This window comes from Aspergillus saccharolyticus (genome assembly GCF_003184585.1).
Source record: "Aspergillus saccharolyticus JOP 1030-1 unplaced genomic scaffold BP01scaffold_5, whole genome shotgun sequence".
Lineage (NCBI taxonomy): Eukaryota > Fungi > Ascomycota > Eurotiomycetes > Eurotiales > Aspergillaceae > Aspergillus > Aspergillus saccharolyticus.
The window spans coordinates 670,832-695,422 of NW_020290615.1; the positions used below are offsets into that span (position 1 = coordinate 670,832).

The 24,591-nt window shown below is 50.7% G+C and overlaps 11 protein-coding genes across 11 annotated transcripts; 5 read left to right on the top strand and 6 right to left on the bottom strand.

Annotated features, from left to right (window-relative positions):
• Window positions 1-1,047: 1,047 nt before the first annotated feature.
• On the top strand, window positions 1,048-1,676 carry BP01DRAFT_363359 (uncharacterized protein; the record flags this gene model as incomplete). The annotated part of the gene is made up of 2 exons (XM_025576270.1): window positions 1,048-1,066; window positions 1,312-1,676. The coding sequence occupies 2 exons, from the start codon at window positions 1,048-1,050 to the stop codon at window positions 1,674-1,676; spliced, it is 384 nt and encodes a 127-aa protein (XP_025434169.1).
• Window positions 1,677-2,470: 794 nt separating this feature from the next.
• BP01DRAFT_334750 (Mis6 domain protein) lies at window positions 2,471-5,123 on the top strand. Its single transcript, XM_025573175.1, has 4 exons — window positions 2,471-2,746; window positions 2,798-2,851; window positions 2,904-3,931; window positions 3,986-5,123. Exons 1-4 carry the CDS (start codon window positions 2,725-2,727, stop codon window positions 5,078-5,080), a joined length of 2,199 nt encoding a protein of 732 aa, XP_025434170.1. The 5' UTR covers window positions 2,471-2,724; the 3' UTR covers window positions 5,081-5,123.
• A 72-nt stretch (window positions 5,124-5,195) lies between these two features.
• Window positions 5,196-6,179, bottom strand: BP01DRAFT_354032 (post-initiation translation factor DPC29). The gene is made up of 2 exons (XM_025574333.1): window positions 5,925-6,179; window positions 5,196-5,870 (listed from the first exon to the last, which is right to left on the bottom strand). The coding sequence occupies exons 1-2, from the start codon at window positions 6,136-6,138 to the stop codon at window positions 5,245-5,247; spliced, it is 840 nt and encodes a 279-aa protein (XP_025434171.1). The 5' UTR covers window positions 6,139-6,179; the 3' UTR covers window positions 5,196-5,244.
• A 301-nt stretch (window positions 6,180-6,480) lies between these two features.
• Window positions 6,481-12,933, top strand: BP01DRAFT_380106 (AP-1 complex accessory protein LAA1; the record flags this gene model as incomplete). Its single annotated transcript, XM_025577205.1, has 6 exons — window positions 6,481-8,928; window positions 8,980-9,336; window positions 9,392-10,669; window positions 10,723-10,954; window positions 11,003-11,304; window positions 11,362-12,933. The coding sequence occupies 6 exons, from the start codon at window positions 6,481-6,483 to the stop codon at window positions 12,931-12,933; spliced, it is 6,189 nt and encodes a 2,062-aa protein (XP_025434172.1).
• Window positions 12,934-13,612: 679 nt separating this feature from the next.
• BP01DRAFT_313330 (CCDC90 family protein) lies at window positions 13,613-15,287 on the bottom strand. Its single transcript, XM_025572503.1, has 2 exons — window positions 14,032-15,287; window positions 13,613-13,958 (listed from the first exon to the last, which is right to left on the bottom strand). The coding sequence occupies exons 1-2, from the start codon at window positions 15,227-15,229 to the stop codon at window positions 13,777-13,779; spliced, it is 1,380 nt and encodes a 459-aa protein (XP_025434173.1). The 5' UTR covers window positions 15,230-15,287; the 3' UTR covers window positions 13,613-13,776.
• A 177-nt stretch (window positions 15,288-15,464) lies between these two features.
• BP01DRAFT_334762 (uncharacterized protein) lies at window positions 15,465-18,119 on the bottom strand. Its single transcript, XM_025573176.1, has 3 exons — window positions 17,908-18,119; window positions 17,685-17,845; window positions 15,465-17,628 (listed from the first exon to the last, which is right to left on the bottom strand). The coding sequence occupies exons 1-3, from the start codon at window positions 18,048-18,050 to the stop codon at window positions 15,563-15,565; spliced, it is 2,370 nt and encodes a 789-aa protein (XP_025434174.1). The 5' UTR covers window positions 18,051-18,119; the 3' UTR covers window positions 15,465-15,562.
• A 274-nt stretch (window positions 18,120-18,393) lies between these two features.
• cdc123 (cell proliferation protein CDC123) lies at window positions 18,394-19,731 on the top strand (the record flags this gene model as incomplete). The annotated part of the gene is made up of 2 exons (XM_025571597.1): window positions 18,394-18,524; window positions 18,597-19,731. The coding sequence occupies 2 exons, from the start codon at window positions 18,394-18,396 to the stop codon at window positions 19,729-19,731; spliced, it is 1,266 nt and encodes a 421-aa protein (XP_025434175.1).
• A 77-nt stretch (window positions 19,732-19,808) lies between these two features.
• BP01DRAFT_354037 (dodecenoyl-CoA isomerase) lies at window positions 19,809-21,152 on the bottom strand. Its single transcript, XM_025574334.1, has 2 exons — window positions 20,737-21,152; window positions 19,809-20,616 (listed from the first exon to the last, which is right to left on the bottom strand). The coding sequence occupies exons 1-2, from the start codon at window positions 20,925-20,927 to the stop codon at window positions 19,977-19,979; spliced, it is 831 nt and encodes a 276-aa protein (XP_025434176.1). The 5' UTR covers window positions 20,928-21,152; the 3' UTR covers window positions 19,809-19,976.
• A 259-nt stretch (window positions 21,153-21,411) lies between these two features.
• BP01DRAFT_354038 (uncharacterized protein) lies at window positions 21,412-22,290 on the top strand. The gene is made up of 2 exons (XM_025574335.1): window positions 21,412-21,684; window positions 21,779-22,290. The coding sequence occupies exons 1-2, from the start codon at window positions 21,634-21,636 to the stop codon at window positions 22,031-22,033; spliced, it is 306 nt and encodes a 101-aa protein (XP_025434177.1). The 5' UTR covers window positions 21,412-21,633; the 3' UTR covers window positions 22,034-22,290.
• Window positions 22,291-22,984: 694 nt separating this feature from the next.
• Window positions 22,985-23,444, bottom strand: BP01DRAFT_363368 (serine palmitoyltransferase small subunit family protein; the record flags this gene model as incomplete). Its single annotated transcript, XM_025576271.1, has 2 exons — window positions 22,985-23,229; window positions 23,327-23,444. 2 exons carry the CDS (start codon window positions 23,442-23,444, stop codon window positions 22,985-22,987), a joined length of 363 nt encoding a protein of 120 aa, XP_025434178.1.
• A 206-nt stretch (window positions 23,445-23,650) lies between these two features.
• Window positions 23,651-24,555, bottom strand: BP01DRAFT_177645 (uncharacterized protein). The gene is made up of 2 exons (XM_025570842.1): window positions 24,273-24,555; window positions 23,651-24,092 (listed from the first exon to the last, which is right to left on the bottom strand). The coding sequence occupies exons 1-2, from the start codon at window positions 24,435-24,437 to the stop codon at window positions 23,742-23,744; spliced, it is 516 nt and encodes a 171-aa protein (XP_025434179.1). The 5' UTR covers window positions 24,438-24,555; the 3' UTR covers window positions 23,651-23,741.
• Window positions 24,556-24,591: the final 36 nt, after the last annotated feature.

Sequence of the window (24,591 nt, forward strand, 5' to 3'; positions counted from 1 at the left end):
TTCGATGGGGCATTCAGAAGTCACTTTTGTGCACTCAGTCGGTGCTCCATCTCGAGTGATCAACATTGTGATGGCAAGGCTTTTTAGAGAACTGATTTACATGTGCAGTTTGAAAATAATGCGACACTTGTCAGTGTTTATGTATAGTTCAAAAGGGATCGCTCGCATCTTGATAAGTTCAATCACCGTTGATATTACTATCTAAAACGAAATTGCCTTGTGGTTGGAATCCATTGATCATGGCAAGGGTCCCAAATAAGGCCGGTGTTGTCGCCGCTCTAGGCTGCACAGACCTGATACTGGCCTATACTACGGAAGACTTCCTTGCGGAGAAGGATTATGCGTACGAAGACCCAGCTCAACAGAGCGTTGAGGACGTAAAGCATGAACCTGGGGAACTCGCGGCGGCGCCAAGCCGGAGGTTTGGAGCTGCCAGCGAGTCTCTACGGCCGTAAGATCTGTGACTAGGGCAGCCTATATAGCTGCCATTATGAAAGTACAATCTTCGCAATAAAGTCCTTTTACTGCTGGATTCACCGTCTCTATCATATCAATCAAACTTATTTCTATCTGGAGAAAATAGACTCAACAGGGCATATATCCTTTGCTCCGCTCGGTAGATTGATAGAGGAAGGAAAGTCAGAAGAATAAAGAAAGAGAGAAATAGAATTACTTAGTTCTATATAGAAGACTATTATTTAGTCAGTCCCGTATAGAATATCTTTGATGTGGGAAGATCTCTGACACAGAGAAATCTTTTATGTAGAAAGATATTCAGGAACGGGAAGCCCTTCAGCTTAAAGCTAGTAAATGAAGATCCTTCTTCATCAAAGATCTTCATAGAGCTGATCAATTAAAAGTCTTCTTTATGGAGCTAGTAGCTAAAGATTTTCAATACTCTATATAGTATAAGATCAAACACTAGTTAAAGACCTCGTTAAAGACCTTGATAGAGTTAGCTAGCTAGTATAGTTAGCTTAAAGACTGATTCTGCTGGTAGAATCATGGGCACATGATAAATAATAATCACTTTTCTACAATCTCATCATGGCAGCTATAGGCTGCTGTATGAAGCTCTACCCGCGGGACTTTAATTTGTCAAAATGGCTCGCGTCAGAGGTTCAAGTACTCACAGGGAAGGAGCTGAGACAGGGCTAACTTAATCCCCAGACTGACGCGAGATTGTCAAAGCTTAAGGCATGGCATCCCACGCCTTCTCCATCACAAGCCAAGTCACCAGCCGGAATTTTACATGTACATCATCTCTCACTTATTGTGGTACAGTAGACCCTCACTCTCCGTGATTTCTAGGCATGTCAGGTCTGACGTCTTCTGCCGACGGAGCTCATCGACAGTGCGATGCTCCTGACATTAGCAAACTCCGCAGCCCGGTGCAACAACCGCTGGCAGCGCGCCCCCCACCCTCAACAGAAGGTCCGATTCGTTCCGGAGACTCGATGATCGACGTGCCGCCCCAAAAGGACGGCGATGACAGCGATCCCCGGATGCAACTAAACTATGCACACAGGGAACCGGAGGCAGATAGTAACGCTCGAAATGCTTCTACACCCCCAATTGATGTTATTCTTGGCTATGGGAATGTACAGTCGCCAATATCCCAGCTCTGCACAGAAATGGAACTCGAGAGTGGAATTGGGCCTCTCCAAAGATCATAAATACTCCTAACTGCACCACAGATAGTAGTACTTTGGGGACAACTTTACGATTTTCCCCTGGGACGCGAAGAGGAGATCTAGTACTCGAGAATCTACTACTTGACTCAAGCCAGAATGACTTACTGGCGAAAACAACGGGGAACTTACCGGTAGCACACCGCGAAGTGAATGAACAGCCAAACTATTTAAACACACAGGTGCTGGAGATCGACTGGCTTTACTGACAGACGCCTCAGAGCCAGTGAAACATCATATCCCCACCACAAATCAGAGATGGCAACCTGGACATCTCCAAGGATGTTTGTGGAGTGGTACTCTATACTAGCGAAGCTGGCGTTCTTTGCCAAAAATTAGTTAACACCTCATTGTCTAGAATGGTTCGAGCCTGCCCTTATATGTCTGTGGCTGCTGCTCAGACCCATAGATCTGTCTCATATTTCCCTAGCAGAAACTGCTGTTGCTTTAGCGACTCTTCCTCAGTGTGAATCCTATAAACGAGAGCCTCGAAGCCCAATTTTCAAGATCCTAGAAGGGTGTGAGAAAATGTCGCGGAGCTATCACTGTACTCAAAAGTCCGCAATATGGATAGTTCTCGTAATTTTCTGGTCATTAAAGATGTCACTGTATTAGAAGTGTTATGTTGTGAGAGCCAGTTCTCACGAAGGGGAGAGCCCAGGTCAGGTTGCCGCCATTTTGAGTGTCGCCAGTTGGTTACCAGATTTGGCAAGGTCTCGCGCATCTTCAACTTCCCGCGCCTTTTTTCACAGAGTTATCTACCTGACAGCATTTATGGTCGACAAAAACGTGCATACCACGAAAGAATTTAAAGAAGCGACTCGGCGGAAAGCAGCAGGTCTAATTATTACTCTTTACTTCTGTGGTAGTACTGTTGATCTGTCGCGCCGTTGACGCGACTTTCGAGTCCGCGCGCGACTTGAATGATCGAAAGTGATCAAGGCCTCGGTGCAGTCTGATATGCGCTGCGAGATACCGCACTCGATCTGCACCGCGATTAATTTACTAATAGATAAGCAAGTTTTAGACTACAATGTCATCCGACTCGGACAGAGGTTAGTCATGTATCTCACCTTTGTTTACTGTCGTTTTGACATTCCATTTAGGCTCCGATGCTGCACCAACCAGCCTACAAGATGCGATTCAGCATCTCGAAGCAGGTCAGTCGCCAGACCTATCTCATTATGGAATCTCTACCCTGACACTTGCCAGTCTCGTTTTTGCCATCAAAGCAGCGATACACGGATGCTGGGCAGTTAGCCAGAACAATAGCAACACATGCCTATGAGAGCGGAATTCCCCAGTCTGGCCTAGAACATCTGCTTCAGGTCCTTACGAAGAGTAATCAACTTGACCAGGGAACAATTACTATCCTAGTTAAGAATCTCTACCCGCAGGAGAGGATATCCTCCAAGACTGTCACGCAAGTTGTGTGCTGCCTTGGCCCTGCTAAAACAAAACCTAGTCCCGCAACGCAGGCTTTGCTTTTGCGATGGCTGATTCTCGTATACGATTTTCTCGATGATCGGTCTCATCTAGCGAAACTATACGCGGTTCTCTTTAACCACCTTGATATGTTAAGCTTACGGAAGCCGTTGTGTCATCTACTCTCGTTAATTACGAGACGGAAACATGTCAAGCCTTTCAGAATCCAGGCTCTTATGGAGCTTCTTGGTGCTGCTGGATGCGATGATAAAGAGCTTCTCACTCTCTTGAAAGCTTTCAAGAACTACTGTCCCGATGTAATTGTGGGAGATCTTGGGTCTTCGGGAAGAAAGGCACTATTCTTCAAGCACCCAGATCTTGAGTGGACAGCCCACGTGCGACAAATCCAAGAAACGCATTCGGAGCGACTTCAAGCTGCGCAGCCATCAACTTTCCAGGTAGTGCATCGTGGTATGGTTAAGAGAGGCAAAATGGAGGTCATTGTACCTGCTGTACAAACATCGCGGGTCTCATTATATCATACTGCGCTTGAAGAATTGCGCAGTGTGGACCACTTTGTCGAAAGACTTGATCGAATCGAAATACCTAACCAAATCATCTCCATGATGGGAGATCCCTTGGCTCAGAAGTATCTCTTCCTGACTCAGTCCGACGCTGCACATCGTCGTCTGAATGATTGGTTGAAAAGCTTCCTTGATGATCAATTGGAGCACATGCACGAGAACGATCACGAAGGGACCGAGTCGCTTGGGTACATTATGGATCTTGCACTCAACTATGCGCAATATACAAAGGTATGGGTCCATGACACGTCTGTGTTTCTCTCTAGAAATCTTACATGACTACAGGAAATTCCCCACCCGTTGGTTCCATTCCTTAAGCAATATATCCTTTCGTGGGACGGCTACGACAATCAAGACAGAGTGCTCCTTTTATTGTCATATTTACCACTTCAGGAGTTCAAAGACCTGCGAGAAGAGTTCCTGGGCCACCTAGAGGTTTCAATATTAGACGGCACACCTCGCTCTCAAGTGACCCTACTCGACTTCTACTCTTCGCTAATTCACCAATGGGGCGTACGTTTGAGATCTCAACCGCTCAGCGCTCGTGAATTCAAGCCACTGGGCCGCCTTATCTCACACGCAGAATTGTTGGCTCTATCGAGTCTCGAATCTACAATACAGCGTACGGCAGAGGTTGAGCCCGAAGGACAAAAACCTGCTACACTGTCCGTCCTTGAATTTTACTGCACATTAGCCGAACTGTTTTCGCATGCACCTTTGAACAGGAGCATCCGTCTTACTATCCCCCTCGCTCCAACAGTTTATACCCTTGTCTTTACCCCGATAAGCTCCGTTATGTCGATTATGAGCTCAGTACTCGCTACCTACAAATCGTCATTCGAAGCTTCTCTCACTTCCCCCGCCCTACAGATTCCACATGCGACCGAATCATTATATCCGACAGACCTTGTGGGTCAATTCAACGGGTACATCATGGATATCTGCAACTTGATCTGGCGCAATCGCGGACTCAACTCTGATGACCCGAACGCACTAGGTTGCTTGATTCCGGCACCCATTGTCAACGCCCTGACGCGCTTTATCCGTAATCTGAACGATAGTTCACGGGAGAGAAAGCGAGATGTCAACTTCTTCTACACCATATCCTCAGTATTTTCGCTGAGCCACCATGTCGCTCTATGCAATATGTCTGCAGCGTGTTTTGCGGATATTGAGGAGAACAATGGCATTGATGAGAGTCAACCAAGGTTGCAGAAACCTGTGACTCAGAAAGCACTCAGTGCCCTCGAGAAAGAGGGAGGCTTGAAGCTGACCTGGCAGGAGTATCGTGTTCGGATGCTTGATTGGTTGGATGCAACAGGAAATGTGGGCATTGGAAATCTGATGCGCAGCACTATGAAAGCTTTGAGGAAAGAGTAATAGCTGCAGAACTCAATGATAGTCGCTGTATATCATGCCGAGCCTGGCTCTAGCAGCTTTTCATCTTGATGATATTCAATTTACATCTAGTATGACATGTTAATTCTATTATACACTCTATACGTGCTCGGCGTTGGGACCCGCGTAACTTAGCCCGCATAATGTTAGAACAGCTGACGCGTGTTCATATATATGTCGTTGACACATGGCTCCTCTCGAAGCTTAGCCATGGCTTTCTCGATATGTTCCACTTGCTCTTCGTCTTTGAGGTCCACCATGGTGTCTTTGTTGGGATCCCAGAATATTTCTAGTTCCTCGACGGGCATTCCAATTGCCTTTGACAGTGATTCTCCAACACTCTTCGTTTCTGTGGGTTCTGTGAAGACAATAAGGCGACCTTCATCGTCAGATGTAATATCGGTTGCGCCCGCTTCGATCGCCTGGTCCAAGTAGTCATCCGGATCCACACCATCCTTCTTCTCGAAAACAATTCTACCTTTCTTCTCAAACAAATAGGTTGTTGGGGTGGCGGACCCGCCAGCGTTCTTGATGGTATGTCTAATGTCCTGCAATAGACGGGCTTTTGAGTCGGTCTGGCATTCAATCACGAGCGCAACATTATGTGGCAGGATAGCCTCAACAGTGACTTGCTCCAGCGCCTCACCGGTCAGACTAATGCCCTTTCCTCTGGCTAGAGCGGCTTCAATAACGTTCTTGGGAATTCCGGCTCGCTTCGCGTTCGAGAGGGCAAGGGACAGGCGCGGATTGTACTCCGGGTCAGGGCCAAACACTCCGCCGAATTAGCCTTGACATACAGTGTGGTTGTGAGAGACTGTGGCCTTACACTGAATTGCATTGCTGATCTCCTTATTCATGAGTTGGCGCTCCTTGCTCTTTAGCTTGTCTTCCTTGGCTTTATCGTGCTTGATCTTAGACCACCGGTTATGCCCAGCAAACCATGGGGCGCTGCTGCTGAAGCTACGGCAACCATAGCATATGAACTGATTGGCGCGGGTAACGCGCTGGTGCACCAGATTCTTGTGCATTAAAGACGCCATTGCAGAGCAGACCTGAGTCTATCGATTGGCAGACGGCACCATCTCTACCGGAGATGCAACGAAAGGTATCTACAATCAGTCCGCATCTTTCCATCTGATAGCGGGACCGGCACAACAGTTTCTCCGGCACCGCCCGTCCCCGGAAATGAGGCCAAGTGCCCGCTTAAAGGGGCGGGGAGGGGGCCGCGACACATTCGAACTACGTAGTGGAAGGTCGGCCAGTACTCGACTGCCCACCTAGGCGCCAGATTGCCCCCTCCCTCCGAACCTGTCTTCATTCTCGTTCCTCGATACAACTTAGAGCCCGAATGGGTGACGCCCTAGGTGGCACGATCTAACCCAATGTCTGCATCTGAGAACGTTACGTCTACTTCCGCCGCCGATAATGCGGCTCCCCGTGCGGAGCTCGACATCAGCAAGCTTCATGCGCTTCCCTCCGAACAACAGGACCTCTACCTCCTCACCTTTACCTCCGACCTAGTTCAACACTTATCAGGATTGGATCAGGCGCAGGTCTCATCGCAGCAGAAATTCCTGAAAAAAGAATTGTTCAAGATTTTGACGCTTTCTTCGCCAACAATCACGCGGGTCATTCGCAATAACCTGGGACGCTGCTTCGGTGCTATCTTCAGGAAAGGTGATCGCGGGGTACTCTTTGAAACAGTAAATGACCTGCTAGGAATTTTGAATGCAAGCAAAAATGATGCCGAGCTCAAGACCAAATTCGCTGCAGCCCACTGTTTGGGAGAAGTGTTCGCGGTCGCGGGGGAGAGTGTCTTTGCCCAAGGCGGCGTTGTTGTGTCAAGCTTACTGAAGCTCCTCAAAGCCTCGAGCAACCATACAGGATGCCGTGGGTCAGTGTTTTCCGTTCTGCGAAAAGTGGTAGTTGGCTCTGGGGTCCCGGTCGACGAAACTACAGCACGAGACATCTGGAAGCAGGCCCGCAATGCCGCAACCGGGGATAAATCGACCTTCGTTCAGGTCCACGCATGCCGTTGCCTCGAGCAACTCGTGAACACAACTCCATACTTCAATAATACGAACGACTTCGATCACCTGAAGGCCGTGGTGTGGAAGGCGGTTGACAGTCCTGTCGCTCCCGTCAGGCACGCAGCTGCAGCCTGTCTCGCTCGTGCACTAGCCAAATTGCATGCTTCAGATACCCGGATCACGTCTGTGCCGAAGCCTAAAAAAGCAAAAAGATTGTCAAGGAAACCGACAGCGAAGCCGACAGAAGATGATGAGGAGGCAGAGATTTCCGAGTCGTCAACCACCAAGAAACCGGAAACTCGTCTGTTTTTCCTTCTCCCAGACCTCCTTCGCCAACTCTCCACGCAGTACCTAAAAAGCACGACTTCGAATCGAGCTCGCGCTGGTATCGCCGTATGCTACAAGCACGTTTTGCGAATCCTCGGCGACAAGATAATAGAAGACCGTTATAGCCAGATTGCGACTCATCTTTTGTTCGACCTTTTGAACCATCCCACAGTGACATATAATCGGTTCCGAATGTTGATGACGAGAAAGTTTGTCAAAAGCATTCTGGAGGATACAGTCGGGCGCGAATCGCTTCGGGAGACCAGTCAGCTCAACGCGGCCAAATGGTTGATCAATGATGTCCTCAAGGATTATCCTCAGGTGGTTCAAGAACGGCGCGAGCCAAGCAAGCATTCTTTGACGAGCACTTTGAGCGCACTGTCTTCCCTGATTCAATGCCTTGGGTCCGCATTTGCGACTCTCGCTGAGCCTTGCCGCGAGGCTCTGCTCCAGGTCCTGTCTCACCCCAGCTATACTGTTCAAATTCACGCAGCGCACTGTTTACGCAATTTTGTCCTTGCCTGTCCGCACCAATTACTGTCTTGTGTCACTATTTGCCTGAATACCTTGAACAGAGAAGTCAGTCAACTGGGCACTCCTCGGCAGTCGCCACGTCGTTGTGTGGGGTACGCTAATGGTCTCTCGGCCATGCTAAGTACATCTCGACTACAACCTCTATATGGGTCTGTCGATGTATTCTCCCGTGTATTTACTCAAGCAACCGACCTCTTGAAAACAAGCAGCAATTCTGAGCTACGTGCCGCATGTACGCAGATACAGGTTGCTTGGATCCTGATTGGTGGTCTAATGCCACTCGGTCCAAGCTTGGTGAAAATACATCTGTCGCAATTGATGCTGCTTTGGAAAAATGCGCTTCCAATCCACCTGAGCAAGGAAAACTCTGCTCAGCGTGGAGTATTGGAGACGAGCTTTCTTGCCCATGTCAGGGAATGTGCTCTGGGCGCATTGCTGGTCTTCATGGAGTTTAATAGCAAGTTAATCACAGCGGACGGAGCGAAGAGAATAGCAGGAATGCTTCAGAATACAGTTGAATTTCTCGAAGACCTCCCGCGGCAAAAGGCTGTAAATGAATCATCGCAGCGTCTCCACCCTTCATTGCAGTTGCACGATATCGAAACGATGGTCCGACGACGTGTTCTGCAGTGTTTCTCCAAGCTACTTCATGTCCACCCTTTGAGCCGTGGCGATGTTATCTCTCAATCTAGCCTCTTGAGTCTGGCAATTTCGTCCTTTGCAGACCCCGATGCTGCCCAGGCGGGTCCTCTAGAAAGCTCAATTGCTGCCTCGACTGCACAATTCGACACTCTGTGGGATCTCTGCGATAACTACGGATTCGGAGTCACGGGAATCACCCGTGACTATGTTCGCGCGGCGCTCACTGGCAAGAACGAGAATGACAATGGACCAGCATGGTCTGCTGTTGACTCGGCGGATCAAAGTATCGATGATGCCGTAAGTAGAGGGCATGCGTTCTTGCTACTTGCTTGATACTGACATATCCAGTTGACTTTCCCTATATTTCAAGCAAGCGAGCACGATTCAGTTCTGCTATATGCTTCAAGGCAAGGCGACTGTCTTTTGGCTGATCCGCACGCAACCGGTGTTGTGAATGCGGCAATCGAGCTTTTCTCAGTTGCAATCTCATTACACGGGCCCAAGGTACAAGAAAGCAGTGTAGAACAGATTGCCACATACCTTGTATCGCCAGGGCTTCAGCGGAACCCTGGCCGCAAGGCTGCTATGAATGTTAATGTTGCCGTGGCGCTTCTCCATGCCCTCAAGGTATCGGCCAAGGGAATCGGTCCCGGTGCCGGGAAACTCAATCCTGCTACTGATAAAGTCCTGCAAGAGCTCGTCCAGGTAAGACATCCAAGTCAGTGTTCCAAGCCTCAAGACAGTAAATTGACCCTAGCAGAAATTTGTCACTGATCCTGATCTAATTGTCCGCACGATCGGCGCCGAAGCGCTCGGACGGCTCTGCGAGAGCTTTGGCAACACGTTCACAAATACACAGGTCAATTGGCTTGTGGATACGATCGTCGAAAATAGAGAACCTAATGCCCGTGCTGGCTGCGCTACTGCTTTAGGTTGTATCCATTCTCAAGTCGGTGGTATGGCAGCTGGTCTGCATCTTAAGACCATCGTTGGTGTTTTAATGTCTTTATGTAACGATCATCACCCTTTAGTCCACTTCTGGGCTCTTGGTGGTCTAGAACGAGTCGCGAACTCTGCGGGATTGACCTTCTCGCCCTTCGTCTCCAGTTCTCTTGGAATGCTCGCTCAGCTGTACAACGCAGATACTCACAACGAAGAGGCAGCAGCCCTGGCTACATCCAATATCGAGATGTCCTTCCTCACTCCTGTCCTGATCAGTCGCTGCGTGGACTCGCTAATCAATGTGCTCGGACCTGACCTTCAGGACATTGCAAAGACAAGGAACCTTATTCTCACCCTGCTCAGGCAATTCCAACTGGAGGACAATTCGGCTCTGGTCACAGAGAGCTCAAAGTGCTTGGATCACTTGTCACTGTATGCGCCGGCATATGTCGACTTTTCTGGATATGTTAAACGATTGCAGGTCGAGCTCTCTGCCGATAATCCTCTGATGAGAGACGTGGCTATCCGAGGCCTTAGTAACCTAATGAAGAGAGACGCTGCTTCTGTTATTCGCACCGCTACCCCGGCTCTTGAAGAGGACATCTGGCTTGCATTTGACGATACACCTGATAATCCGATTTTGAAGGGTATGATCCAGGACTGGATGCAGCAGACAGCGCTTGAAGAGACAGAGCTCTGGATTCAACGCTGCCACAATACCTTGACCAAGACGCGCTTCAAAGCGGAGGAGCCGCCTCTTACATCAGCGGTGAAACCCTCTGCTAACGACATGCCGGACGACGAGGTTGCAGGATTTGCATCCGCTATTGCAGGGGCCGGACAGTCAGATGGAACAAATGACACAGTATCCGGGCAGGAACTATTGAAATGGCAGACTCGGAATTTCGTTATGAGTTGCCTGAGTGAGCTCTTATGTTTCGTACAGGAAGCTATCCTGCCGGATCAGGTGATCCCCGCGGAACTTGCTTTACAACAGAAGGTCGGAGATATTGTCCGCATGGCGTTTTCAGCTTCCACAGCAAACGTAATAGAGCTTCGCATCTGGGGTCTAAAGATCATCGACCAAGTGCTGAGGGTATGTTCTCTGTTCGGCCTTTTTTGATTGAGCTTACTGACGTACAATCTCAGATGTTTGGCAAAACTCCAGACCCGGACTTTACTGAGGCGTCTCTTCTTGAGCAGTACCAGGCCCAGATCGGATCGGCTCTTACCCCGGCGTTTGCTGCAGACTCATCTGCAGAGCTGGCGTCCGAGGCCATTAATGTCTCAGCGACATTCATTGCCACGGGTATTGTGACGAATGTTGAGAGGATGGGCAGGATTCTCAAGCTTCTAGTCCTTGGCCTCGAAAATTTCTCCAGTGAGTAACCTTCGAGCTACTGCCTCGCCTTCTGCTAACGAACCCAAGATAATCTGGACACCACCGAAATCGGGGAATTGAAGGGCCTCAACTCCAACGCCAGAGTTATGGTCAAGATGGCCTTGTATTCCGCCTGGGCACGGCTTCAGATCGCTAGCATCGAGCAAGAGTATCTGAACGAGGTTGTGCAGCCATACCTTACTAAGCTCACGCCGTTGTGGCTCTCCTCTCTTCAGGAGTACGCACGCCTGAGATTTGAGCCCGATATCTCTGGAAGTTTGGGTACCGGGCCACTGGGCGGCGATTTGGACGAAGTGTACGCTGCGTTGAACCGGGAGACACTATTGAAGGTTTGTTTGCTCTGTGTCAATACACAGTCAATCTATATACTAAGATTCGCTTTTCAGTTCTACCAAGACTCGTGGTTAAATCTTGTCGATGCAATTGCTGGGCTAGTCGAGAGGGACATAGATTTCGTTTTTGACGCCTTAGACGGCAAGTCCGAGCTCGAGAAATCGAAGCCGGATGAAGAAGAACAAGCTGCGTCTAAAGAAGAAGTGGGAAGCAAAGGTCACGACATTAACTATCGCGACGAGCCGGTTGCTTTCTTCTTCGTCCTCTTCGGGCTTGCATTCGAGGCTTTGGTCGACCAGTCGACTACTCCGTCACAAAGACTGGAGATTCTCCAGGCACTCAAGCGAATCCTACGACCGGTGATTTCGGGCAATGCGATCTATCAGGACGCTATCTTCTCGGAGACTATGGACTCGTTGGATCGGCTCGCTTTGACGGAGGGCACTCCTATTCAAAATGTGATTGTGGAAATCGCACGCAACCTCTCCCTAGACCATCCGTCGGCCAAGGGAGGCGAGGATCGAGACGACCATCTATCCGACGACATCGAACAGCTTTTCGAGTTGACGAGGAGCATCATTCTTGTCCTTGCGGGATTGCTACCCAACCTGCGCGAATCCGCGCCCCTTGCGCGTTTCGGCGTGGGATCAGAAGATGCCTTGTCCCTCATCCGGCTCTCGCTCTCGTCCCTTGTCAATGTTGCCTCAATATTCCCATCGATTATCCGCAACGATCTCAACGCATGCATCTTACACATTTTCAGTACAATCTTAGCTACGGGCTTGTGTCAGGCCGAAGTCGTTCCCCAGGCCCTGCCAACATTCAAGCATTTCATCAGCAGCGTTAGCAATAGTCCAGACATTGGCCCGGAAGACCCGGAGAACGTTGCCGTCGTCTCTCGCCAGTTACGCGGCTGCCTCACTCGCTTCCTCACGACGCTGACCCTTGCCCAACGGCGAGAGTCCGAGTCCTCACTGCCGTGCGCTAAGAACACTCTTTTGGCCATCGCCATCCTTCTCACCACCGGCGGCCACCTTATCCCACCCCAAGACCCGGTCGTCCCTCGCGTCTTAGACGAACTGCTAGACTGCCTCCAGGATGTTGGCCTCGCCAACGTTGCCGCAGGCTGCATCCGGTCCATCCTTCTAACCTCTACGCCCAAATCTACTACCAGCGAGGCCATTGCCCGATACCTCACTCCGCGCCTCATTGCGTTCTACGTCGGTTGCCCCAGGGAGAACGGCGACATAGCCAATGACCCGGAGAACTCCAAGACCGTCATCGCGCGCACTCTCGTCTCTTGCGTCACGAATGCCGTCTTCTCCGCGGACGCGACGCCGACCGCCATGTCGCTCGTCATGTCCACGCTGCTCTCCCGCGCCGAACGCGAGGGCACCGCCGTCTACACAGAGACCTCCGCCCACCTCCTCGAGCTTGCGAAAGCCAACCAAGTCATCTTTCGCGCCCTGGTGGCCACCATGCAACCCGCGCAGAAGTCGATGCTGGAGGACATTCTGCGCAGTAGCGACGCGAACTCCGGAGCAAACAAACAGGCCCGGGATCGCGCGGACTCGGACCACGAGCAGCAGAGCATGCCCAGTATTGCACTGCGGATGGACTTTTGAATCAAGTCGCGCTTTCAATTGTCCTATCGCGTATACTCGAAGCCCGTCTTCTGTGATCTTGCTCTCTTGTTGATTAAGTGACACAAATCCCAGTTCTCCCAGCCTTCTAAAACAATGTAATCTCTTCCGTTTGGTTTTACGTCTGATTTACATGGGTTCCGCATCTTTCATGTCTACGTGCTACCGCTTTTGTAAGCCCGCTGCACACTTCTCATTGTTCTGTCTTGTCTAATATTAAGAGGAGTGGGAGGGGTATGACATACATGGGTTCTCACTGTCACTTATTGATTGATGTTACTTACATGAGCCGAGATGATGTGCACATGGGTCGAGATGATCTAGGTGGGACGAGTCTACTCTTCTCACTCGGTTGTACGCATATCATGGTATCGAAATATTTGCGCAAGACATGATTGCTTTTCTGTCCCTTCTTCTTTGCATATATGAGGAGCTCTATTGCAAGCAAAATACAGAATGTTAATAGAGGCGTTGATGATAGATAGAACGGTGTTATGCTATGAATGTTATTTTGTCTATGCGCAGGAGATTCTTCATTGAGTTGACGTGTTGTGGTGAGGGGCAGGGGGAATCGACATGAGTCCGAGGCGGAAGTAGCAGTATGGGGTCAGTGGAAAGTGCACAGGATAGGTGAGGATGTATATGTCTAAGGCATGATAGTAACAGAGAAAAAATCTATGAAGATGGGAACAGTCAACTGTGCCCTCTAACCCGCGGTAAAAGTCTATGAATCGGGAAGAGATGGTTATATAAGGGAGATAGGGCATGATACGAGAGACAAGGGGATCGTTGGTGACTCAATTCCAGCAGCTTGTGCTATCCACTCTAACCCAGAGATTCGCCGAGATGGATCATAGTCGGAGGAGGTGTCGACTTCGGTGGACGGATAGGATCCGGGGTGATGACCCGGCTTTCCTTGGCTTTGTTGGCAGGCTTCTCAGCATTTTTCTTGCCCTTGTCCTCCCCCTTGCGAATGGAGTAGTACTTGAGGAAGAGAATGATCATGACTGGTGCGCGCGTCAGCAGTTTACCTTGGTTTATAGCTTGGGTTTGGGGACAGGCTTAGCCGGGAAGACTCACAAGCACTGATGGCAATGGCCATCGCTGCTCTTCTTGTTAAGATCCACCTTAGACCCTCAATCTCGCTTTTGCCATCACTATTCAACGACACGGTGATCTTATAGTTGAGCTCCTGCACCGAGGTATCTATGTTGCGCTGCTGCTCGCGAGTCGACATCTTGTGATCGTTGAACATGCCCTTGATATCGTCCTTCAGACCAGCCAGCTCTTGGTTCAGTCGCTGGGAAAGGATGTCCGCTTCATGCTGCAACTGGGTCCGGGACGCGCGCTGCCGTTGCATCTCGGAGGTCCGAGCCATCTGCAGTGAGGACTGCAGCTCCGAGCACGCCGCCCGAAAGAGGTAGGATTCGTTCTCGACGTCCGACTTGGATGTAAGGCTCTGCCGGGCGAGATCCAGGTTGCTCTGGAGGATGCTGCGGACGGCCTTCATGATCGTGATGGATTGCTCGTCGGAGAAGCCGCTTTTCGAGAGGTCCCGCACAAGCGAGTAGGTGTCAAAGTAGTGCACGTAGGGGGCCGGGGATAGGTTCGGGGGGTTGCTCGTGGGGTCTGTGCCCCCTCCCGTTGTCAGGTAGGATGACGGGGATGGCATGTGGAGGACGCCTTCAAGTGGGTTCTGCTTGAAGATGTGAGGGTTGAATTGAGATTCTTCGGAGGAAGATGGAGGATGCTCGTTGTTATGGTTGTTGGTGGAGGGTATCGGAACTGCCTCTTTGGTAGAGGCCGCGGTGTCTTGGAGGTCGGAGGTCGTGGGCTCGGTGTCTGTCTTGGGCTTGGACCTGGTGTCCAGCTCTGCCTTCTCTGTGTTCACACTGCTTTCGCTTGACTGGGCTGATTGTGCGGCCTTGTCCTTGGAATGGGGAGAGGTGGCTTCTGTAGATTTGGCCTTGTCCTCCTTGGGCGATGACTGTTCTTGCGGGGCAGCGTTGGACACATTGGTCTCCTGTTCTGAAGGGGATTCGGGGGCCTGTTTCTCGGAGGACCCATCTTTCGGCTTGGAGGGCGGAGGTAGGTTGGCTTCTGCCGCAGGTCCGTATCGTCGATGGTAGGTTTCCGGGGCGTATCTTTGACCGGTGTGAAAGGGGGCTTGCTGGTTGCGGGAGTATGGAGCACGAATGGAGCGGTAAGTCGTAGGTTCGCATGACCTCACCGCTCGCATCAGGTTCGGATAGAGAAAAGGCAGCCTCGGGGTAGCCATGGTGGGAGAACGGAAGACTGGAATGGCACGGGGGAAGAGGTCAAAAAGCACCACAAGCAACAACCCGCATGAGAATGGCCAAAAGGAGGAGATGAGCGCATCGCTTTTTCCCGCGGCGAAGTCATTGTGACCGGCGGAAACGTGACGTGGGCGGTGAGCTGCCCTCCGCGGACACTACACCTAATATGTCCAAGTCTATATACAAGGATTGTGATTGGTGCGAATGTCCATTTGTGCAGTTCTAGTAGTTAGTAGTGATGATGGCTCTATATACATAATACATATACAGTAACAGTAATACAGACTGAGCCAGTGGTAAATGAAACCTACACCTTATGGCTCGATCGCATCCGTCAGAAGGCCAAACAGAAGATGAGTTCGCTTCCAGTGCTCACGGGCAGCCTGATCGATTCTCATCGTGGCCTGCGATTGATCTTCGAGCTCCCCACGAATTGTCCCCAGTACCTCAGCCAGATGGCTTGTCTCCGAGTCTCCGACCTCAAAGGCATTTTTGAAATAAGAGGTGTCAAAATATAGCTGGACCATATGATCTTGGAGAGATTTATATGGGTCTGTGTTCTCCGTCTCAGTCTCCGGATTCGGGGGTGAATCATCATCCCCGTTCTGAGTTGGTGGTTCGCTATCATTAACTTCAGGCAAGTTATCTTTAGCCTCTTGTGGGGCAGTAAAGGATGACTTCATCTGTTGCATAGTAGAAGCGGCAATCTTGACGAACTCCTTTTGCAAAGTCCTTTTGAGACACTGAACAGTGGAAGCGTCCCAAAGGCCAGGACCGTAATGACTCATTGACTTCGTTAGTCGGCGCAGGTATTTGAACGCTGACGGAGATGGTTGCACAGGGATCGCAGGATCACCCTCCCAAAGGGATCGACCTGGAACGCCTCGGTCTGTTCCGACTGAGTAGGCCGGCGGTTTCCAGGGCCTTGTGTGTGCCGATATTTTGGTAGAGAGGATCAGTTGCAACTGAGGAACAACACCATTGGCAAATGCGTAATTCGCTGGCATAGACTCGACTGGGACTTCTCTCTGGATCAACCTGATGAGCTTAAGCATGAATGCGGCCTTCTCGCTCAGACTCGGATTCTGAAGTGCTTTGAAAGTTTCGTTGAACGAGTTGTCCAGGGCTTCGAATGCTTTTTTGATGGCAGCTTCCAGAGCCTCCCGCAGCAACCGAGGATCATCATCGGTCAAGATTGCCGGAATGCCCACTTCAAGATCCTCATCCTCACCTTCATCAAGAACATCCGACCATCGTACCTGGCGTAACACGTCGATGGAGCGTTTTGACTTGTCCACTGCCTGTAGCCAAGCTTGATATTGTCTAAGAGACACAAGAATATCCCCATCCCGTCCTAAGAGTCTGTTCACAACAGCTTGCTTGAAATGAGAAGAACCATTCGAGTAGTCAATTGAGATGAGACTCTCGTCCCAAAGTGATTGAGAATGCGAATGAGTTTGATCGCTCCAGCTAGCAATAGTGGACGCGACACTTTGACCGAATTTATCCAAGTCTTGAGCTTGGTCTACCAATATGCCCATAAGCCGTTCGTTCAGAACAGACCTGATGCCCTTCAGAACTTGCAAAGATGAATGGGCAGGTGTTGAGCTCCGAGAGCTTAGCCAGAGTTCTAGGACTTTCGCGCGAAGAGTCAAGAGTTCTGAGAAATCCGACCACTTCGTTAGTGCTACTCGTGACCCTTGTACATACTTCTCGAAAGCGGGTTTAGACCATTTTTTGATGATGTTCTCAATTTCTGCCTTGGACAGTTCACTCAATTTGATCCAAGGTGTGAAATTGCTGACCTCTGGAGTGACCCAGCGCCCAAGGACCCCGAGGTCCAGATCTTCCAGGCCGCGGACCTCTGGGTCTGTGAGCAGTGGCCGCGCCTTCAGTTTGTTTAATACATCGGACAGCCGTCGCGAGAGCAAGATCTTGGAGGTTTGCAGTGTTCGAATATAAAGGCGCAAGCTGTTCAAGATGTTCTCCCCCGTGGGATCGTTTACTTCCAACTGGCTTCCAATCGCGTCCAGGCGTATCTGATGGAAGTATCGTATAGCATCGTCTGAAGAAGAACTGGTTGCTAAGCAGTAAGCAGCCAAAGCTTCGATTATTTCGTCCGGAGTTGCCTTGGCAGGGGCAAGGCGCTTGTCGACTCTTCTCAACAGGGTCCGTCGAAGGGAAGCGAGTTGGTTGCGGAGATTCTCGACAAACGGCGGCACTGCCGGTTGTTGTGAGAAAGTCTTATGAAGCAGTCGGGAGATCACCATGAGTTTTGCGACGAGTAATAACGGGCCTCGTCTTCTCAAGAGCCGCGAAATCGATATCGCGGAACGATGAAGCAGAGCAAGCTGGCCTGTGAGGGAACGTTCGGGAGAATCTGGTACACGCCATCAATTGGTAAAGGATCAATTTCGCATTCAGAAGTAGCTTTACCCTTGCACGAAGCAACTGCCTGCACGTGGGTGTACGCTTTCTCCATCAAGCGCGGGTTACATCTCCGTCCTATGTCAGCCAACGTGGAATCCACTTCCTCCATTCCACGATTCATGGAGACGATCTTCTCCGCGGTCCCGACAAGCTCCCGATATCGCGTTCTGCTCGCGCAGGTTTCAATCAGTCGCCAAGTAGATCAAAAGCTGGTGCAACTAGGACATACCCAACAAGAGCCCGGAGCTTCTCCTTATTACTCGCAATGTCCCTCCGGAGCTCCTGCTCCACGCGACGCACAGTAGGGATTGGATATTGGAAAGCATCCTGCCATGATTTCAGGCTCTGAGGATCCGGACCGTCTGGAGACATAGCGGAAGAAGTCCAGTGCTGGGCGAAAGATGACCAACGACTGCCGAACGACGGTTATGCCGACCAGGCCGGGGGCTCGGAGAACATTCGATGTTGCTACGCAGGCCAGAACGAGTGGATGACGATCGCCGGTGCCTGAGGCAGCATATGACATTGTACTGTACTGAAAGCTGAATACTAACACGCCCACCGTATCCACTGATCCCAATCTAGCAAGACTTTCCTGACTCAACGGTCAGAAAAAAGTGGCTGCCCCGCAGACTGCCTTTGCGATCGACGAGGCACATCCTTCTGCGGATTCAATCTCGCACCGTATCTTGCATGACTTGCATCCGAAGCCGATATGCCTCATATTGACCCGCCAGACGTTTCTGCAACGGAGGGATCCTCCTCCGAACCCTTGACAAGGCTGCCCTTTCCTCCGATCACATATTCCCACATCTTGAACTGCTCATACCATAGCTGGCAACCTCGGTACGTTTAACCGTTTGACAAACCAGTTAACCCATGCAGACAGACTAACCCGGGACTTGTTTCAACCTGCAGATATCGTAGTTTCGTTCCCAAATCTCGCGCAATTCCTCTCAGCTCCCAATTTGTCTCCTACCTGCGTGCCGACGGCATCGTTCTGCCACCGGAGGCTGCCCCGCCCACGGACGAGGATGATCTCGACACATTCTCCGACGATGGCGAAGCCGAAGAATCAGATCCATCCGTCGAGTGGCCAGAGATCCACTCCCAGATCAAATCCACGATCCGCGAATATGGAGGAAAAGTAACACCCAAGTTGAACTGGAGCGCTCCGAAAGATGCGAGTTGGATGTCTGCTACGAACGATTTACAATGCCGTACTCCGAATGACATCTACCTGCTTCTAAAGAGCAGTGATTTCATCACTCACGACTTGGAGCATCCCTTTGATGACTGCGTTTCCGACGACGCTGCTGTTACTGCCGCCGCGACCGAGAATGCCGACTCCGTGCCCTCCACGACCCCGCCTGAAGTCCCCTACCACCTCATCCTCCGCAAATATGTCAACTTTAACCCTTCTCTTGAGTTTCGATGCTGGGTGCGCAACCGCGTGCTGCTTTGTATCTGCCAGCGAGACCAGAATCACTTCGACTTTCTCTTCCCCATGCGCGAGGCACTCCGGTCTCGCATCCAGGCATTCTTCGACGAGAAGCTCAAGAGCACATTCCCGGACCCGAGCTTCGTGTTCGACGTATATATTCCGCCTCCCCACGAAAAGGTTTGGCTTATCGATATCAACCCATGGGCCGAAAGGACCGATTCGTTATTATTTAGCTGGCTTGAGATCTTGACAATGAAGGACCCTGTCGGTATTCAGGAAGAAGACGATGAAGCAGGAGAGCAATTTGTTCGTCTCTCCCTCAACGGCGCCAATGGTATCAGTGCAGAACAGGCCGAAGATTCCGAGTCGGAAAGTGAGTCGGAATCAAGTGACGAGGGCGATGATGCCCCGCTGTTCCCTGAGTTCCGGCTGGTGAAGCGCGATGATCCCGAGGCATATGCCTTCACAACACCACAGTATTCGGCTCACAAGTTGCCAAAGGAGGTGGTAGATGCCTCACTCACTGGACCGGGAGGAATGAGTGAGTTCCTTGGGCAATGGCAGGACATCCTGGCCAAGCAAACCCAGGAATCTGACTCGGACGAGTGATATGCTACGAGGTTATTAGGTCTTGGTGTTTCGGTCAGAGTTCGGCGGCGTTATTGACTAGAGTGTTGTGATATCAAAACAGGCCTATGAATAAAATTCCTATTGAGCGTCTCACAGTATCAGACTCAGAAGCCTTGCGCTTGCACAGTGCATCGCGCATCACTTCAGTCAACCTCAGCCCAACTCTATATAATCCGTCTAGTCCGAAATACCGATCCCCAAGACTGTTCAACAGTCTTCCATCATCACAACTTATGCTTCTTCTCCCCGGACGCCAACTTCCGGAACTCCTCCTGCGGCACCCCGCTTAGGAACCGCTCCATCCCCGCAAAGACCTCCAATCCATTCTGCCGATCCAGCACCTCTCTCCCCGGCCGGCGCACCAGCTCCTTAATCTTCAATAAACTCTCCTGGTTCAGATGGGTTCCCAACCGCTCCTCTACCTCCACTAGCACCTTTGCCAAAAACCCATCCGAGTCGTCCCGTTGTCGCGAGTCCGCCTCAAACACCTTGTTCACAAACCCGGAGGCCACCAGCTCTTCGCATGGAATGCGCCGACTCATCAGCAGCGCCTCGTTGGCCTTGGCGACGCCTAGCCGCTCGACAAAGGCATGCGATGCCCCGCCCTCGGCCACCAGGCCCAGCGAGGAGAACGGTGTCAGGAGGAAGGTGTGCGGCGCAGCGTAGATGAAATCCGCCTGGGCGACCAGCGCAGCAGAGAGGCCGACGGCGGGCCCATTGAGCGCCACGATCAGGATCTTGGAATGGTGCGCAAAGGTGCGCGTGATGTCGAAGTTGTTGGCTACGAAGCCGCGGATGATGTCACGGCGGGCGTTACTGTTCAGACTGCCGCCGTTGGGGCGGGAGATGGTCACGTCGGCGCCGCTGGGTCACGTTAGATTGAGTTTTGTAAAGCAGAAAGTCGGCCAACGTGGACATTGGATAAATTGCTGCGTTTGAAGAGGACTTGCGGGTTTAGAGACTGATAGCAGGGACAGGACTTACGCGGAGAAGAACCGTCCCTTGCCGGTGAGAATCGTGATATAGATATCCTTGTTTGCGTCGGCTTCGCGGAGGCGTTCGCCGAGGAGGTAGTAGAGATCTTGGTCGAGGGCATTGAGTTTCTGGGGTCGGTTCAATGTGATGATAGCAATTCGACCTTGGTAGGCTATTGTGATGAGACTCCCGTCGGCCATGGTGGGTGAAATCTGGAGGTCGATACTTAGCGTCGTAGGGGCTTGTTGCAGGTCGATTTTAGTTGCCGACTCGGATATATGCAATTTGGCCAAATGAAGGACAAATTGAGTTGTTGATGTCAAGCCTCACGTGCTTCTTCTGAGCAGGAGCCTCTTCAGTTTAAGTTATTTCGAGCCAGATATATGGCTGGTAATGTGAATTTCCTCTGGTCAGGGAGAAGGGAGAACAACGCTATATCTACCTGGGGGGAATATTGCGCTAGACGGGGCCAATCTCCGCGCAGCAGGGCCAGGATATGCGGGGAGATCCCCAGCGGGCGAGCCGAGAGAGAATGAGCCGAGGCTCAACAGCGACGGCGAGGTCGCTGTGGTCACATGACGAACGGTATCCAGGCACGTGGGATGTTTGCCTGATTTGCAATTGCTCTCGGGGCTTCGGTGGGCTCCGGGCTTGTCAGAAAGCTCCGTGGAGATAACCGTATCAGACCATTTGGATAAAACCAATTTTGTCACTCGGAGACAGCCTCGAGACTCGGAGTAGACTAACTATTCTCAACCACCTTCGAAACACCCTCGTCCATCCTGATCAACATACACACATCAACCCCGCTATCAAGTGCTGAATAAACCGCATCTAACCCATCGGAATTTCATCAGCCCCCCCACCTTTCTCCGCCACTGAATCTCCATTACTATCCATAGCGCAATGTCCTCTATTCTCCGCAAACTCCAGGGGGGCAACCTCGAAGTCTTCAAGGTAAAGCATTGCCTACATCTTCTTTATATGATACACAGACCACACACTCGATCAAATGAAGCCGGCAGCTACTGACGCACCTCTTCCCCTTCAGTTCGGAACGTATGTCCTTTTCCCCATCGGCTGGATGTACTACTTCGGCACGAACCTCGATGAGCGCTTCACTGTCCACGGCTTCTGGCCCACCGCCGAACAATCGCACAAGATCCCGCTCGAGAAGGAGGAGATTGATCGCGAATTGAACCGCATGCGCATGGCCGATGCTGTTCGGCGCGAGCGGAGACAGAGGCAGGCGGAGGCGGAGGCACAGCAAGCTCAAGTGCAGACGCAGTCATCGAGCGCGGAGTAAAGGAATTGGCTTGGTATCATGGAAATCTGCTCATCAAGTATCCGGAAGCGACAATTCCGGTGTGGCAGCAATGCTTATGGGGACGTCTGCTCCGATAAGGGAGGTACGTGGCACATGTACTATGTTTTGGCGGGTATATTTGGGGTTTTCTTTTCGTTGTACAATAATCTTCTTTGAGCATGACCGGAGTTTTTCTGTCCTTCTTCCGTTTCTTTGTATCTTACATGGGAGTTCATAGTGACAGAACAAGATACGATTTGATGCTTTTCGCGATGAGTAACCCACTATCAAAGAAGTCGAAATTCGTACTATTTTCGATCGGGATCCAACAATTGCGAAGTCGGATCTGCGCAGGGGCTTTAGTGCTTCGCGCGGTATCTACCAATGTGTAGTCCAGTTTGCAGTCCGTGTTACGGAATCAAGGTTATCCGCACTGCCATTGAAGAACAGTAGGCGGCCAAATGGCCTGAAATGCATGCACATTAATCGAGAGGATCTTTGAGGGTATCCGATCATAACAATAGTAGCCTCAATACAGTATGGACAGAGAAAGCGGGTCGAGGTGCAAAAGTTAAAAATGTCACAAGAATCTAATGATGACGAACGCCTAGAATGCGCCGACCCGGTCTGGATAGTTTGCTCGAATGCCATGAATCAACGTTGCAACGACATCGTGAACCAAGAGGCGAGAAAACCCCGGGCTTTATCGGGCGGTGCTGATGCGAGGCCATGCTCGAAGATGAACCCATGCGGTGCAGATGAGAAGGTAGATTAAGAAGCGGTAGTAATGAAAGTACTAATAGCGGAAGAATTGTAATGCGTCCCGGTGGTCTCCCAGCTGGAATGCACTCCAGCGGGTAAGTTCGTCGTGAATCCGAACTTCCGATTGCCGAAATCCGAGGGAGAAAGAAGAAAGACACATCCATGCAGAGATCATGCCAATAAAGGATATTAGAGTTCGGCGATGGAATCAGTAACGGTAGCAGCTTGATTTTTGGCTGTCTCGTAGAGAACGTCCATAGTCTGAGTACCAACTTCTCGGAATACGGAACTAATGGTAGGGAGGTTTCCAGAGATGAACGGACGTTCACCGACCCAGTAGTAGTATAAGTGGCTGTAGATGGCCCGAATATGATCGGGCAAATAGACGTAGATTCCGGTGACAATCATCGTGAGAAGGGTTAAAAGGAGCGAGTCTTTTCAAATTACAGCGTTAGCGCATGGCAGAAATTTGGGGTTGGAAGCATTTTCTCTAAGCAGGAAAGTGTTCCGGAGGGACACAAGCTGACATACTAAAGATGAACTTTTCTGTAGGGGTGAGCATGTACACGGCGAAAGTCACTTCATACTGATATATCTTGAGTCGAACCCAGCGCACCAGACTCGTGACAAGCCAAAGTAGGAATGTCATTGCTGTGATCCACCAATTGCGACTGCGTTGGAGCGACTGACGAGAGATGGTCAGCCGGTAAGGCTTGTCGATATGGTGCAGCGAGCAAGAGAGGAGAAATCCACTGTGTTGGAGTTGTGTTTTGGGGAGAGAATCGACTCCAGGGGATTTACCACGAATGATCTAGAGGGAGAAACACTTTGTTAGGCAGCGCGCGGTGAAGGGATGAGTGCGAGTAGTGCCAAGATCTACCAAGCATCCATGATCTGACAGGCAGAAAGACTGACAGCCGAAGAGACAGGCTGTGAAATTCCTAGTCTAGGCAGACGAGTAAATGGCCGAGAGGGGACGGGGGGCGAGAAACAGCGCGGAATCAAAAGACCGCCGTATGACGATGGGCTTCGCAAAACGCAGCCACTTGAAATGGTAATAAATGGTAAATAAAGGGTCAAAGGGAGGATAAAGGTAAAAGTGGCAAGTAGTACTGCTTTTGTGTCTTATGGAGGTGGGGGAGAGGAGGTGGGAAGAAGGGAAAGAAGCTGGAGAATGGTTGGGAAATACGTTAATACTGAGTACTCCGAGTAGCTTCAAAAAAAAGTAGTAGGGAGCGAATGAAAGACGTCCATGCTGGATCTGGACAACTGTTTCAAAATTGGCTGCAGACACTAACTAGATTGACGACCTACACATTAGTCTAACTAAGGCTCTAAGAGTCTAAATACGGCAGCGCAAAGAGGTTCCACTCAAGGGTCCAGCAGACAGATTGGTTTGTCTGTCCAACGCAGGCAGTGCAGACTGCAGACACTCAGCACAGTCTGGCTGGATTTCCGTTTCGGATCGTATTCGTACCGGTAAGTGCTTGCTTGGTCTCATTGGCGTGTCACCCCATAAATCCACTGATAAGCGTACGTCAGCCTCTCCGCTGGAGGATGATTTTCCACGGCTGATCAAAAAGCATGAAATAGTAACCCAAGTCTCAAAGAAATAGAACGCTGTATAAAGTTGCAACGACATGTTTTAGTGTTCGATGGTCAGAGGTTGCTGAGCGAGGGAGGGAGGGTCTTGTGTATTACAAATGTCGTTTGGTATAACTACTAGAAACGTATGGTAATGGAATACCGATTCAACACAGGTTGCCGTAGCTTCTTCAATCATGAGCACCTTATCC